The sequence below is a fragment of the Muntiacus reevesi genome, chromosome 2, assembly GCF_963930625.1.
Source record: "Muntiacus reevesi chromosome 2, mMunRee1.1, whole genome shotgun sequence".
NCBI lineage: Eukaryota > Metazoa > Chordata > Mammalia > Artiodactyla > Cervidae > Muntiacus > Muntiacus reevesi.
In genome coordinates, this window is record NC_089250.1 from 278,436,171 (window position 1) to 278,450,360 (window position 14,190).

A 14,190-nucleotide genomic window follows, 5' to 3' on the forward strand; every position below is an offset into this window, starting at 1 on the left:
CATCCCATCCCTCTTGGTCTTCCCAGTGCACCAGCCCTGAGCACCCGTCTCATGCATCCAACCTGGGCTGGTGATCTGTTTCACCCTCGATAGTATACTTGTTTCAATGCTATTCTCTCAGAACATCCCACCCTCGCTTTCTACCATAGAGTCTAAAGGTCTGTTCTGTACATCTGTGTCTCTTTTTCTGTTTTGCACATAGGGTTATCATTACCATCTTTTTAAATTCTATATATACGAGTTAGTATACTGTATTGGTCTTTATCTTTCTGGCTTACTTCACTCTGTATAATGGGCTCCAGTTTCATCCATCTCATTAGAACTGATTCAAATGAATTATTTTTAATGGCTGAGTAATATTCCATGGTGTATATGTACCACAGCTTCCTTATCCATCCGTCTGCTGATGGGCATCTAGGTTGCTTCCATGTCCTGGCTATTACAAAGTTACATGCGGAATTTTATAAAGGGTTGTTTAGTTGCTTGGTTGTGTCTGACTCTTTGCCACCCCGTGGACTGTAGCCCACCAGGCTCCTCTGTCCGTGGAATTTTCCAGGCAAGAATACTGGAGTGGGTTGACCATTTCTGTCTCCGAGAGATCTTCCCAACCCAGGGAGTGAACCCGCGTCTCCCGCATTGGCAGGTGGATTGTTTACCACTGAGCCGCCAGGGAAGCATGGGCTTCCCGGTTAAAACTTTCAGATATCTATACTCTGACTCCTTCCAACTCTCCAGGTAAATGAGAAAAGTATTTGCTAGACCAGGAAAATCAATCTTCCTGCCAAAAAGTGCACGGGCTTCCCTGGTGGTAAAGAATCTGCCTGCAATGCGGGAGACCTGGCTTCACTCCCTGGGTTGGGAAGATCCCTTGGAGAAGGAAACGGGTACCCACTCCAGTATTTTAGCCTGGAGAATTCCATGGACTGTATATCTACGGGGTCACAAAGAGTCGGACATGACTGAGCGACTTTCACTTTACTTCTTTACCAGCTTAACCACTAGGGAAGCCCAAGAATACTGGAGTGGTTAGCCTATCCCTTCTCCAGCGGATCTTCCTGACCCAAGAATCACACCAGGGTCTCCTGCATGGCAGGCAGATTCTTTACCAACTGAGCTATCAGGGAAGTCTACCACAAAACCAACATGGAGGCCTCTTTGATAAACTGTTTCCGGTGGAGTGTCCATGTGAAACTGGATCCGTGGGTAGATTGGATTATCTAGAATGAGGTCACATAAATGACTTGACCCGCCCTTACACAATCACTGTGCTGATGGGGTAGCAAGCAGGGACCCTTGCCATTTCCCCTGGCTCTCCATAAATAGAGACGTTTTAGCCCCAGACACACTCTGAGAGCCAGTCACTGACTTGAGGAGGCTGATGGCAAGAGGGCTCAAAGGAGGTAAGTGATGAGTGAGAATGTCTAAGGAGAAGGCTTGGGAATCAAGACAGAAGGAGGTGGTGGGTTTCAGAAGGCTGGGTTTTCTACTTACCTTGCATTAGCTCAAAGACCTTGTGAAAGCAGTGGGTCTCCCTTAAACTCCATTTTAACTACGGTTGACTGCTGAGCTCTCTGTTCTGGGGGGAAGAGTGTTACCCCCCTCCATGGTGTGTTGTGGTGTGGTTCATTTATTCCACAAGGCTTTCTGAACCTTGGCCCCCTGGGCATTTCTAAGCAGAGATGTTCGTCTGTGTTCATTTGTGTTAATCTGCACAGAGAGAATTTCTCTGATCTACAGTAGAGAACGATATTGTCCCAATTTCCATTTGAGAAAACTGACCCACCACTTTTGTCCGTTTAGAAATCCAAATCCGAAGACAGGCAGCATGGACGCCTATGAGCAGGTCCAAAAGGGACCCCTGAAGCTGAAAGGAGTCACAGAGCTCGGCGTGACCAAGCGGAAGAAGAAAAAGGACAAAGACAAGGCAAAACTCCTGGAAACGATGGGCAAAATCCAGAAGAACCAGGAGGAGGAGCTGAGGCACCACCTCGACAAGCAGACCCCAGCCCAGGTGGCCTTTGAGAAGGTACAGGAGAAGCGACAAATGGAGAGGATCCTGAAGAAAGCATCCAAAACCCACAAGCAGAGAGTGGAGGACTTCAACAGACACCTGGACACGCTCACAGAGCACTATGACATTCCCAAGGTCAGCTGGACCAAGTAGCCGCTCCATCCAGCAGATGGAGTATGGTCCAGAGGAAGCAGAAAGCAGAGGTGGGGTCATCTCTGGAGCCTTTGGAAACATCCTTTTACACACATGCCTTTCAGCCTTCTGCTGAGCCTCTGCTTATCAAAGTAATGGGCCCTTATTCTGGAACTGCATTGAAGAGAAAAATGCATTAAACTGCATTTAATTTAACTCTAAATTTAAAAAAAAAAGCAACATCCATGTCCAGTGGTTCATGCAGCCTCTGGACCTGTGTTTTCACCAGGAGACCCACACGGGCGAGAAGCCCTACGGCTGCGGTCTCTGCCCCAAAAGTTTACCCGCGACTCCACGCTGCACGCTCACCAGAGGACCCACACCCAGGAGAAGCCTTTCTGCTGTGAGCACTGTGACAAGGCTTTCAACCACGGTGGGAACGTCAGTGTTCACACTCTGGGCTGGAGCCCTACGTGTGCCCCGACCGTCACCGGCCTTCCGCTCCCCAGGGTCTCTCAAATCCCACCAGGAAACCCATTCTGAACGACTGGCCCAGGACCCTGCCCTCGGGTCCAGGCCCTTCTGCTCCAAGAAGGAAATTCACAATGATTAGTCACTTCTGTAACACAAAGGGTGGATGATGTGTGAAGAGCTTCGGAGGATATTGGCTCCAGTGGGGGTGGGGGTGGGGTCCATTCACGTGAGTGAGGAGCGTATTTTGGCTTATGTCTCCCTTTGATTTTGTTTTCCGCTTCAGGGCAGCCTATGTTTAATAAAGTTTTTGCTTTGTATTGTTGTTCTTCTAATGAAAGCATGTCTCACTAGTTACCAGTCCTTCATCATGAAACTGCGCCTACTGTTGACGGCCTTCCCGTTAGGCGGGGCTTCAGGGTAAAACTGCGTGCTCCTGGCACAGAGGCCAGGTGAAATACAGGCTCTCCAGTGGAACTGAAACGTCAAATAAACACACTTCTGTCAAGGAGTGTTCTGCCTATTTCCTAAGACTTTTCTACATGGAATAGGTGACTGCCGTGGTTTTGCCTACACGGCTGTTAGTATGCTGAGCTGTGTTCATTCCATACTTGTTCGGGTATTTCTTCCCGAGGCGTTTAGGAAAAGGAAGGCTTCCGAAACTGATAGGTGTCCTTCTTTTTTCCTACTGGTGTACAACTTCTAGTCTTTAAAAAGACTGCTTAGAAATCGGTTCTTCTCACACCTTAGCTCATCAGCTGATTTTAGAAAAGCCTTTTAAGACTTACCTCACAAGAACAGAAAGACGAGACTAGTCAACCCGATCTGCCTACCACCAGCATCTCTCCGACTCCATCAAACCCTCCAGGCAGTGAGAAGAAAATTCACGAGATCATTAGAGCCAATCCGCTCACCCCAAAATGCAATCCCCAAAGTCCAAAACAAATAGAATACGAGAAGAAAGACGGTCCACGGATTTCCCCAACGGTCCGGCGGTGGACGCTCGGCGGTGGAGCCTCAGCGCCCCGCTGCTGGCGGCGTGGTTTCCTTCCGCGCCCTGGGAACTAAGGTCGCACGCGCCTCCCCGCTTGGCCAAAAACAAACAAAACCCCCACAGAATCCATCACTAAACCACCACGGAGGCCTCTTTGGTGAACTGTGGTTTCTCCTGAGGGAGTTTCCGTGGGGCAACCGAATCCCTGGTGATTCAGTAAAGCGAGATTACCTATCACGGTTCGCCCCACCCTTGCCCAATCGGTGCGCCGACTCGGTAACCGGCCGGAGGCCGGCGTTTCTTCCAGCTCTGTGGAGAGGCATCGCTCCTCCCGCCGGATCTGAGAGCCAGCCGCCACCTGAGGAGAACGAGGGCGAGGAGGCTCCAGGGAGGTAACTGATGGGCCATGTCTACAGAGAACGCTAGAAAGTCAGGGCACGTCGACGAGGGTTTCGGGAAGTCCTGGGTTTCACCGTGCATTCGCTCCAAGACCTTGTGAAAGCCACCCATCTCCCGCCGGCCCCACGCTGCCTGCGGTTCATTTGGGGAACTCTTCTGTGAGGTGAGATTATTTCCACACTCCGTGGTGTCGGGTGGGTGGTGCGTCTTTTCAGCAAGGGCTTTTAAGCGCTGCCCTGTGGACATTTTGACCACACAGTTTCTGCGGATGTCGGAAGAATAATAGAATGGATTCTTGTCCATGGTATGAAATACTGAAGGGGGAATAATGTCCAGTATTGGGATGAGGGATGGTAGGGTGGATGAAAATAAAACTAATTGGCTGCATTCTTTTTTTTTTTTTTTTCCTTTTTGCCCCTAGACATCTGAATACTGAATCCATTATTGAGGAAATTCCTTTCCATCGGGGTCAATTGGGCACCCACTTTTGGAAGCATTTGCCCAGCGTCCTACTGGAAAGTTCTACAGTCAGTATGGCTGAGAACCAGACAAGGGGTCGCGGCCACGCCGCGGACAGCCCCGGAGCAGAGTCGCCAGCGTCTGCGCCACGCCAAGACACCGGAAGGGAAAACCCGGACTCCGAGGAGGTGCGCGTCCGCTTCAGGAGGTTTAGCAGCTCGGACGAACCCGACCCGATCAAGGCTCTGAGGAGACTCCGTGAGCTCTGCGGTCTGTGGCTGAGGCCGGATCTTCACACCAAGGAGCAGATGCTGGACAGGCTGGTGCTGGAGCAGTTCGTGACGTGCATGCCGCCGGAGATCCAGGACTTAGTCAAAAGAAGCGGTGCCGAGACGTGTAAGGACCTGGAGGAGGTGCTGAGAAATAAGCTGAAACTGAAGAAATGGGTGAGTAGGACCCTAGTGACCGTGTGAGACACGGAAAGGTGGGATGAGGGGCTGCGAGCTGGGAGATGAACCAGCAGGACCGGAGAGGTTGGCTCTGCATCAGTGATTCCCACACGCATGAGCGCTTGCCTGGAGCATCACCGGAGATGTTTCTCTTGGTCCTCACTCTGAGGGTGTTGCTCTTTGAAATGTCATTCCCAGGAGGTGGACTCCTAGGGTTGCATACGCAGTGAATACCTTTTTGGATCTTGTGAAGGGAGACTGATGCTATTGGAATTTTTCCTCACAGACTGTAGTCCGTGTCCAAGACCAGGAATTTTTGATCCAAGATTTGGGTGTTGAGATATTAGAAGTGGAGGTCAGAGACATGCATGATGAGGGAGACCGATCCAGGGAGCCCCCGTCTACAGCCAGTGCCGTTGCTCCAGAAGAGGGCCAGAGGGAAAGCCGGGAGGCGCAGCAGCTACCAGGAGCCAAGGACCTGTCGAGGAGGCAGGTGAGTGTGATGTCATGACCTTTGGAGAGTCTCGGAGCGCGTAGAAGAGGGTTGGGTGGCCGTGGCTGCGAGAGTATTTGGGAGAATTTGGCAATGAAATGGACCCACTGCCTCCAGGAATTCCCATGGATGCATTCCGTTCCCAGACATTTTCCAGCCAGTGTGAGAATGAAGACTCATCCATCTTTCATGGTGCCTCACCATGAAAGCTTGTGGCCATAAGCATGAGGACAGAGGAGTTCTGTTTCCATGGGATGGTGCTGGGTCCATTCACCAGGGGTAAATGCACTCACAGCTGATTTACCCATGATGGATTTTGTCAGAGGCACTTAATATTGGGGAATATTGTAAACACCTTGAATTGATTAAAAAGTTCCTGATTGGAGTCATTTTTCCCCTCAGAAGATTTTGGGGTATGTCTGGAGAGAGTGGATTTTTTTGAAATGTGAATAGGGAGAGGAGATGCTACTGATTTCTCATGAGTAGAGACCAGCAATACTGCTTATCATTTTATTATGCCCCAGGTCACCCTCCATGATGAAGAGAAATCCAGGCAACTGTCAACACATGGTGAGGTCAGGAGCCCTAGAGCCAGAGTCCTCTGCTTTCAGAGTCAGGGGCAGGGAGAGTTTGAGATGAGGTGGAGAGATGTGTGCAAAGACAATTCACAGCGCCAGCTGTGAAGTCTGAACTTGATTGCCAGACGTGGGCGGTATAGATCAAGGACAGACATGGGAATCACGAGAGGATTGCCATTCAGGCTGATGGGAAGCAGTCAGGACATATCCCCCAAACTGGTATTCAGAAAGCTGGAGTCTTAGATCAGAGTATGAGGGGGGTGGGGAAAGAAGAGACAGAGCTTGCCGTGGGCTAAGGCAGTGGGGTTGACTCTGCTTGGTTGCCCCTTGTCAGGACCAGAAAGCTCTCCCGCCAGAGGCCATTCCTGAAACAGGTGAACTGGAGGGTCAGACGCCCTCCAAGGAGAACTTGGAGAAGGACCTGCTGGAAGACACAGGAATGATAAGAACCCTTCCGTCTCAAGAGCCTGAACTTCTGCAGGATTGTGGTGAGTAAAACTTGGAGACCACAGGACGTAATGACTCCCTCCAATGATGGCCAGGAAGGGGTACCCAGTATTTCCGTCCCTTGGTGTTGGGGGGTAGGAGTTGGTTCTCCAGTGCCAACCTTCTCCATCATCAACATTCCAGAGTGTTTCATCAGCTAGACTCCTAGGTAGTTTGGTTGATGGAAAGTCTATGGCCAAGATCAGGGGTGGTTTCAATGAGGCTGGCACCATGGAAAATGCTCTTTGATAAATATGGTGCTGAATCTCTTCTTTCAGCAGACTCTGGGAGGGCAGAGAAAGAGGGGAGAGTTCCCAGGAAGGAACTGATACTTAAAATGTGGCTCCTGAACCCTTTCCTCCTGTGTTCCAGAGGGAGACGTTTCCACTACGAGTGGATCCAGAAGAGGTCCTCTGAAGAATCGCAGACATGTCAAAAGGAAACAGGACAATAGTCCCACTTGCCAAGATGTGCGTCAAGAGGCAGCCATATGTTTGGACCAAGGAGAGTTCTCAGGACAGCTTGGGTCCCATTCCATTGGTTCATCTGGCACCGTGGGACCCACCAGTCTTCCTGAGGGAGCAGAAACCCTGGGATGGGCACCCTCTGAATGCAGGGTGTGCAAAAAGAGCTTTCTTTATCAATCTCAGCTTGCCCTGCACCAGAAGACACACACAAGAGAGAGGCCCTTTCATTGCAACGTCTGTGACAAAAGGTTCATACAGCCTTCGGATCTGCGGGTTCATCAGCGGATCCACACAGGCGAGAAGCCCTACAGCTGTGATCTCTGCCCCAAGAGGTTCACCCACGACTCCACACTGCGTGCTCACAGGAGGACCCACACCCAGGAGAAGCCTTTCCGCTGTGAGCAGTGTGACAGAGCTTTCGGCCACCGCGGGAACCTCAACGTTCACCAGCGCACCCACTCTGGGCTCAAGCCCTACGTATGCCCCAAGTGTCACGGCGCCTTCCGTCAGCTGGGGACCTTCAGACGCCACCTGAAAATCCACTCCAGATGATTCACCCAGGACCCCACCCTCAGGCCCGAGGCTTTTCTGTTTTAAGGAGAAGAGTTAGCATTATTTGTCACCTGTGTGATACAAAGTGTGGATGACTTGCAAAGAGCTTAGGAGGATACTGGAACCAGCAGGGTTCCATTCGCGTGAATTAGGATATTTGAGTGATGACTTATTTTTCCGTTTGGATTTTGTTTTCTGCTTTGCTATAGACTATAGTTTTCTTTTTCATTTGTTTATTTTCAGTTGGAGGATAATTGCCTTACAATGTTAGACTATGGTTTTCTTACATGTTCTTGCTTTGTGCTGTTCTTGTTCTTCCAGTGAAGACATGTTTCCCTGGTTATCAGCGCTTCATCATGAGAGTGAGGCTACTGCTGATTGCCCTTCTTGCCAGGCGTGATTTCCTCGTAAAATAGGATGCTCCTGGCAGGACGGCTAGATTAAATACAGGATCACCAGTGAAATTTAAATTTCAAATAAACAAGCACATTTCTATCAAAGAGCTGTGTGTTTTCTTTTCTAAGACTTTGCTACACGAGGAGGTGATAGCTATGGTTTTGTCCACGTGGTCATTATCATGTTGAGATGTGTTCCCTTTGTACTAGTTTGGATACTGCTTCCTTAGGTATTTAGCAAAAGAAGGCTTCTTAAGTTGATAAGTGTCATTCTTTTTCCCTACTGGCATACAACCTCTGGTTTCTGTGATGCCTTTCTGAAATGGCTTCTCACCGTTGATCTCATCAGCTGATTTTAAACAAAAGTCTTTGATGAGTTATTTCATGAGAAAAGAAACAAGATTAGGTAACCCGATTTGATTACAATCCTCGGATTACAGTTATTGGACTGCCTCACAATCTCCAAGCAGAGAGGAAAAATTGATTAGATCAGGAAAATCAATCTTGTTTCCCCAAGAAATGCCATCCATGAAGTCTAAAATAAATAAAATATGTTAGAGGAAGTTTACTGCCAAACCAATATGGTGGCCTCTTTAATGGTTTTTTCTGTTGGGAGTCTTCACAGGAAATTGAATCTACCTAGATTATCCAAAGTGGTTCCTTCCATGACCTTTATCCAATCACTGGGATGATGAGGTTATGGCCAGAAACCCCTGGAGTTTCACCCAACTCTCTATAAATACAGACATTTCAGCTCCAGACACACTTTGAGAGCCAGTCCCTGACCCGAGGAGGCTGAAGGCAAGAGGCCGCGAAGGGGTAAGTGATGAGGGGGCACGTCCAAGGAGAATGCTCAGAAATCAGGACACATGGGTGGGGTTCAGAAAGGTCTTGCTTTCTGTTCATCTTATGTTAGCTGGGAGACCTTCTGACAGGAGATCTCCCTCCAACCCCACATTAACAACGGTTAATCAAACTCTTCTGTGAGGGGAGAAGGATGTTTCCACACACATTGCTGTGAGGTGGCTCGTTTTCTTCAAGGGTTTCTGAGCGGTGACCCTATGGCCATTTAAAAAGTACATAGATATTTATTAATAGTGTTAATTTTTTTAATTCATTTTGTCTGGGCTGGGTCTTTTGTGAGGGCTTTCTCTAGTCGCAGCTAGCGGGGACTACTCTCTAGCTGAGGGGGGTGGGCTTCCATTGCGGGGGCTTCTCCTGTTGCAGAGCCTGGGGTCTAGAGCTCAGGTTCAGTAGTTGCCCCTCGCAGGCTGAGAGCTGTGGTGCACGGGCTTAGAGGCAGGTGGGATCCTCCCGTATCGGGGATCAAAACCATGTCCCCCTGCATTGGCAGGCAGATTCTTATCCAGTGGACCACCAAGGAAGCCCTATGGTCACTTTTGACCAGACGGTTTTATGAAATATTGAATGAGTCAGGCAATGGTGTCTAATATTGGGATGTAGGGGAGACAGAAGGGTGGAATAAAATGAAACCCATTTGGTTCTTTCTTTCCGCTCCAGCCCCCCCCTCCCCCCGCCACCCCCAGACTTCTAAACGATGACTTTAATGCTGAGGAAAAGCAAAGGAAATCCATTTGCATAGACATCAACTGGGCACCCACTTCTAAAAGCATTTGCTCAGAATCCTCCTGGAAATTTCCTCCATCAACATGGCTGAGGACCAGACATTTTTTCAGGGTTGTGGACACGTCACAGATAGCCCTGGAGCAGAGTCACCGGCATCCGTGCCACCCCCAGACGCACTCATGGAAAACTCCGACTGTGACCAGGAAACCTGGCACATCCGCTTCAGGACATTTAGCAGCTCGGAGGAATCCGACCCCGTCGAGGCTCTGAGGAGACTCCGTGAGCTCTGCCGTCTGTGGCTGAGGCCGGATCTTCACACCAAGGAGCAGATGCTGGACAGGCTGGTGCTGGAGCAGTTCATGATCTGCATGCCCCTGAAGTGCCAGGTCCTGCTCAAAGAAAGTGGGGTGCAGAGTTGCAGAGAGCTGGAGGACATGCTAAGAAATAAGCAGAAACCCAAGAACTGGGTGAGTAGGACCTTAGTGGGGGTGTGGGATGAGAAGACCCCTGCAAGCTTCAGGAATCACAAGATAGGACCCGAGGGTTTGGCTCTGTGTCAGTGATTCTCAAACAGGGGAGAGAAGCTCACATTGGGAAATTTGGGATATTTTTGGCGGTCTCAACTTGAAGGACGTAGCTCTTTTATGCCAAACATGTGCGCTTCTATTGTCAATGTCATTGGATGCCTGAGGGCTATATTCCAGGTCTTATAGAGGCTGATCTTGATTGCTTTCTCCCCTCATAGGCTATAGTCTGCATACAAGGACAGGAATATCTTGTGCGCAACCCAGATGTTGAGATGGTTGAAGTCAAGGCTGGTGACATGGATGATCAGAGAGACCCGTGCAGGGAGCCCCAAGCCCCCGCGAGTGTCATACCTCCAGAGGATGGCCAGGAGGAAAGCCAAGAGCTGCAGAATCTGCCGGGAGCCACGGACCTGTCAAGGGAGCAGGTGAGTGAGTGGAAGCAGGTAGAAGCGAGTCAGGTGGGTGTGGCTGCTTGAGTCATTGGGAGATTTGGCAAAGGACAGGAGTGGACCCATTGCTTCCAGGAATTCCCGTGGATGCATTCAGTTCCTGGACATTTTTTCCTAGCCAGTGTGAGAATGAAGATCATCCATCGTTGTCCCTCTGCCATGAAAGCTTCTAGTCTTAGGAGTGGGGAGAAGGGAATCCTGTCTTCCTCACATGATGCTAGGCTCAATTTGCCACAGGTAAATGCGCTGACAGCTGATTTACCCGTGGCTACTTTCCCCAAGGGCACGGTATATTTCAGAATATGATCATTCCTTGCAACTGAAGGAGTGACTCCAAATTGGACTCGTCTTGCCCCCAAGTAGACATTGGGCTTTCCTGGTGGCTCAGATGGTGAGGAATCTGCCTGCAGTGCAGGAGACCTGGGTTTGATTGTTGGGTCAGGAAGATCTCCTGGATAGGGGAATGGCTACCCACTCTAGTGTTCTTGCCTGGAGGACCCCATGGACGGAGGAGCCTGGTGGCTCTAGTCTGTGGGTTCGCAAAGAGTCGGACACGACTGAGCCACTGATACTTTCACTTTCAGACATTGAAGAATGAGTGGAAGACAGTTGATTTGTTCAGATGAGGTTGGGTATGGGCAGGGGATGCTACTGACTTGCATGGAGGAGAGACCAAGAGTACTGGTCATCGTCTTCCTATGTACCGGGTAACCGCCATCACAAAGATGAATCCAGGCAAACTCTCCGACAATGATGAGGTCAAGAGACCTGGACCTAGAGTGCTTTACTTCCAGAGTCGGGGGCAGGCAGAAGTGGGTATGATTTGGAGAGACCGATGCGTAGAGAAGTCAGAGTGCCAACTGTGATGTCCTAATTTGACTGCCAGATACGGCCTGTATAGATCCAGGACAGTCTTGAGTATCAGGAGATGATTATCAATCGGGGTGATGGGGCGGACCAGAAGAAGTCAGGGCATATCCCCTAAAATGACACTAAGAAAGTTGGAGTCTTAGATCAAGATACCAGGCAGATGGGGAAACAGGAAACAGTTTTCCATGGACTAAGGTAGATGGGTTATTGACTCTGCTTGGTTGCCCCTTGTCAGAACCAGAAAGCTTTCCCGCCAGAGACCATTCCTGAAACAGGTGGACCGGAGGGTCAGACGCCCAAGGAGAACTTGGAGAAGGACCTGATGGAAGACAGGGGAGAGACAAAAACCCTTCAGTCTCAAGAACCCGAACTTCTGAAGGGTCCTGGTGAGTATTTAAAACCGTGAAATTCAGTGGAGTTAGTGACTCCCTCCTAGGTGGCACAGGGCTGGGTAGCCAGCATTACCATCCTTGGATAGGTGGGGTGGAGATCATTGTCCAGTGCCAACCTTCTCCATCATCAATGTTGCAGAGTCCCACGGTCCAAGCTCTTAGCTTGGTTGCTTGATGGGAACTTCTCAGCCAACATCAGGGTTCCAGTGAGGCTGGCAGCACAGAAAACGCTCCTTGTTAAATGTGGTGCTGAATCTCTTCTTTCAGCAGACTCTGGGAGGGCAGAGAGAGAGGGGAGAGTCCCCAGGAAGGAACTGATACTTAAAATGTGGCTCCTGAACCCTTTCCTCCTGTGTTCCAGAGGGAGACGTTTCCACTACGAGTGGATCCAGAAGAGGTCCTCTGAAGAATCGCAGACATGTCAAAAGGAAATGGGACAGCAGCCCCACTTGCCAAGGCGTGCGTCAAGAGGCAGCCACATGTTTGGACCAAGGAGAGTTCTCAGGACAGCTTGAGTCCCATTCCGTTGGTTCATCTGGCACCGTGGGACCCACCAGTCTTCCTGAGGGAGCAGAAACCCCGGGACGGGCACCCTCTGAATGCAGGGTGTGCAAAAAGAGCTTTCTTTATCAATCTCAGCTTGCCCTGCACCAGAGGACACACACAAGAGAGAGGCCCTTTCACTGCGACATCTGTGACAAAGGGTTCATACAGCTTTCAGACCTGCGGGTTCATCAGCGGATCCACACGGGCGAGAAGCCCTACCGCTGTGATCTCTGCCCCAAGAGGTTCACCCACGACTCCACACTGCGTGCTCACAGGAGGACCCACACCCAGGAGAAGCCTTTCCGCTGTGAGCACTGTGACAGAGCTTTCGGCCACCGCGGGAACCTCAACGTTCACCGGCGTACCCACTCTGGGCTCAAGCCCTATGTGTGCCCCGAGTGCCACGGCGCCTTCCGTCAGCTGGGGACCTTCAGACGCCACCTGAAAATCCACTCCAGATGATTCACCCAGGACCCCACCCTCAGGCCCGAGTGCCCGCTGCTCCTAGAAGGAAATTCAGGATTATTTGTCACGTATGTGATACAATGGAAGGGTGACATGTGAAGAACTTAACGATCATGCTGGAACCCGATGGGACTCCATTCACATGAGTTAGGCGGATATTTGAGGGATGACTTACTTATCTTTCCCTTCAGATTTTGTTTTCTACTTTAGTGTAGCCTGTGTTTTTCTGATAAGTTTTGACTTTGTGTTGTTCTTCTTTCTATGGGACCTGAATGCAGGTCCCATTAGTTTTCAGTTCTTCTTCATGAAACTGAGGTCACTGCTGATTGTCCCCCCACTAGGGAAGATTTAATTGTAGAATAGGATGCTCCTAGCAGAGTGACCAGATGAAATACAGGATCACCAGTAAAATTTAAATTTCAAATAAACAAAGACATTTCTGTCAATTAAGTGTCCTGTGTATTTCCTCTTCCAAGGTTTTTTTTTTTTATATGGAGTGGGTGATAGCTGTGGTTTCTTATGTGGCAATTATTATGTGGAGATATCTTCCCTCTGTAGGGCTTCCCCAGTGGCTCAGCGGTAAAGAATCTACCTGCAATGCAGAAGACCCAGGTTAGATCCCTAGGTCAGGAAGATCCCCTGGAGAAGGGAATGGCAACACACTCCAGTATTCTTGCCTGGAGAATCCCATGGACAGAGGAGCTTGGCAGGCTATAGTCCATGGGGTTGCAAAGAGTCGGACATGCCTGAAGCAACTGAAGCAAGTCTTCCCTCTGTACTTGTTTGGATATTTCTTCCCTAGGTGGATGGAAAAAGGAAGACTTCCAAAACTGATAGGTGTCATTCTTCTGCCCTACAGCAGTGCAAATTCTGATTTTCTAAACCCTTACTCCAAAGTAGGTTCTTTTCACACTGTAGCTTTTCACGTGATTTTAGAAAATTCTTTTGAGCTGTATTTACATGAGAAAAAATAGCTATGTAACCCAACAACTATCATATCTCTATTCTCTTACTCCTGCGAACTCTTCAGACAAATGTAGAAAAAAAAATCACTAAAGCAGGAATACCAATCCATTTCCCCCCAAAAATGCAATCCATAAAAGACTAAAGTACAATAAGTGAAGTCCTCCACAAAACCAATATGGAGGCTTCTTTAATAAGTCATGGTTCTTCTGGTGTAGTTTCCATGGAAAATGAATCCCCCTGGCTTACCTAAAATGGTTCACTCTACAACATTCACCCAATCACTCTGCTTTTGGGGTAACAGGCAGGGACCCCTGAAATTACCCCCAGCACCGTATAAATAGAGACATTTCATCTCCTGGCACAGTTTGAGAGCCAGTCCCTGACTTGGGAACACTTAGGGCAAGAGGGCTGGATGGAGTAAATGTCAACTGGGGACATGTGAAGAGACTGCTTGGAGGTCAGCACAGATGGACGTGGGTTTCAGAAGGGTTTGGTTTTCTGT

The 14,190-nt window shown here is 49.5% G+C and overlaps 3 protein-coding genes across 3 annotated transcripts; all 3 read left to right on the plus strand.

Annotated features, from left to right (window-relative positions):
• Nucleotides 1-1,825: 1,825 nt before the first annotated feature.
• On the plus strand, nt 1,826-2,164 carry LOC136161828 (protein FAM32A-like). The gene has a single exon (XM_065926941.1). It carries the CDS (start codon nt 1,826-1,828, stop codon nt 2,162-2,164), a length of 339 nt encoding a protein of 112 aa, XP_065783013.1.
• A 2,376-nt stretch (nt 2,165-4,540) lies between these two features.
• On the plus strand, nt 4,541-7,491 carry LOC136161812 (zinc finger and SCAN domain-containing protein 5B-like). The gene is made up of 4 exons (XM_065926917.1): nt 4,541-4,912; nt 5,202-5,408; nt 6,321-6,474; nt 6,845-7,491. Exons 1-4 carry the CDS (start codon nt 4,541-4,543, stop codon nt 7,489-7,491), a joined length of 1,380 nt encoding a protein of 459 aa, XP_065782989.1.
• Nucleotides 7,492-9,556: 2,065 nt separating this feature from the next.
• On the plus strand, nt 9,557-12,719 carry LOC136161811 (zinc finger and SCAN domain-containing protein 5B-like). Its single transcript, XM_065926916.1, has 4 exons — nt 9,557-9,940; nt 10,219-10,425; nt 11,555-11,705; nt 12,073-12,719. The coding sequence occupies exons 1-4, from the start codon at nt 9,557-9,559 to the stop codon at nt 12,717-12,719; spliced, it is 1,389 nt and encodes a 462-aa protein (XP_065782988.1).
• Nucleotides 12,720-14,190: the final 1,471 nt, after the last annotated feature.

Coding starts and splice junctions, on each gene's coding strand:
- LOC136161828 (XM_065926941.1), top strand. CDS start 1,826: ATGGACGCCTATGAGCAGGTCCAAAAGGGACCCCTGAAGCTGAAAGGA.
- LOC136161811 (XM_065926916.1), top strand. CDS start 9,557: ATGGCTGAGGACCAGACATTTTTTCAGGGTTGTGGACACGTCACAGAT. Junction 9,941..10,218: donor AGCAGAAACCCAAGAACTGG/GTGAGTAGGACC, acceptor CTCCCCTCATAG/GCTATAGTCTGCATACAAGG. Junction 11,706..12,072: donor CGAACTTCTGAAGGGTCCTG/GTGAGTATTTAA, acceptor CCTGTGTTCCAG/AGGGAGACGTTTCCACTACG.
- LOC136161812 (XM_065926917.1), top strand. CDS start 4,541: ATGGCTGAGAACCAGACAAGGGGTCGCGGCCACGCCGCGGACAGCCCC. Junction 4,913..5,201: donor AGCTGAAACTGAAGAAATGG/GTGAGTAGGACC, acceptor TTTTCCTCACAG/ACTGTAGTCCGTGTCCAAGA. Junction 6,475..6,844: donor TGAACTTCTGCAGGATTGTG/GTGAGTAAAACT, acceptor CCTGTGTTCCAG/AGGGAGACGTTTCCACTACG.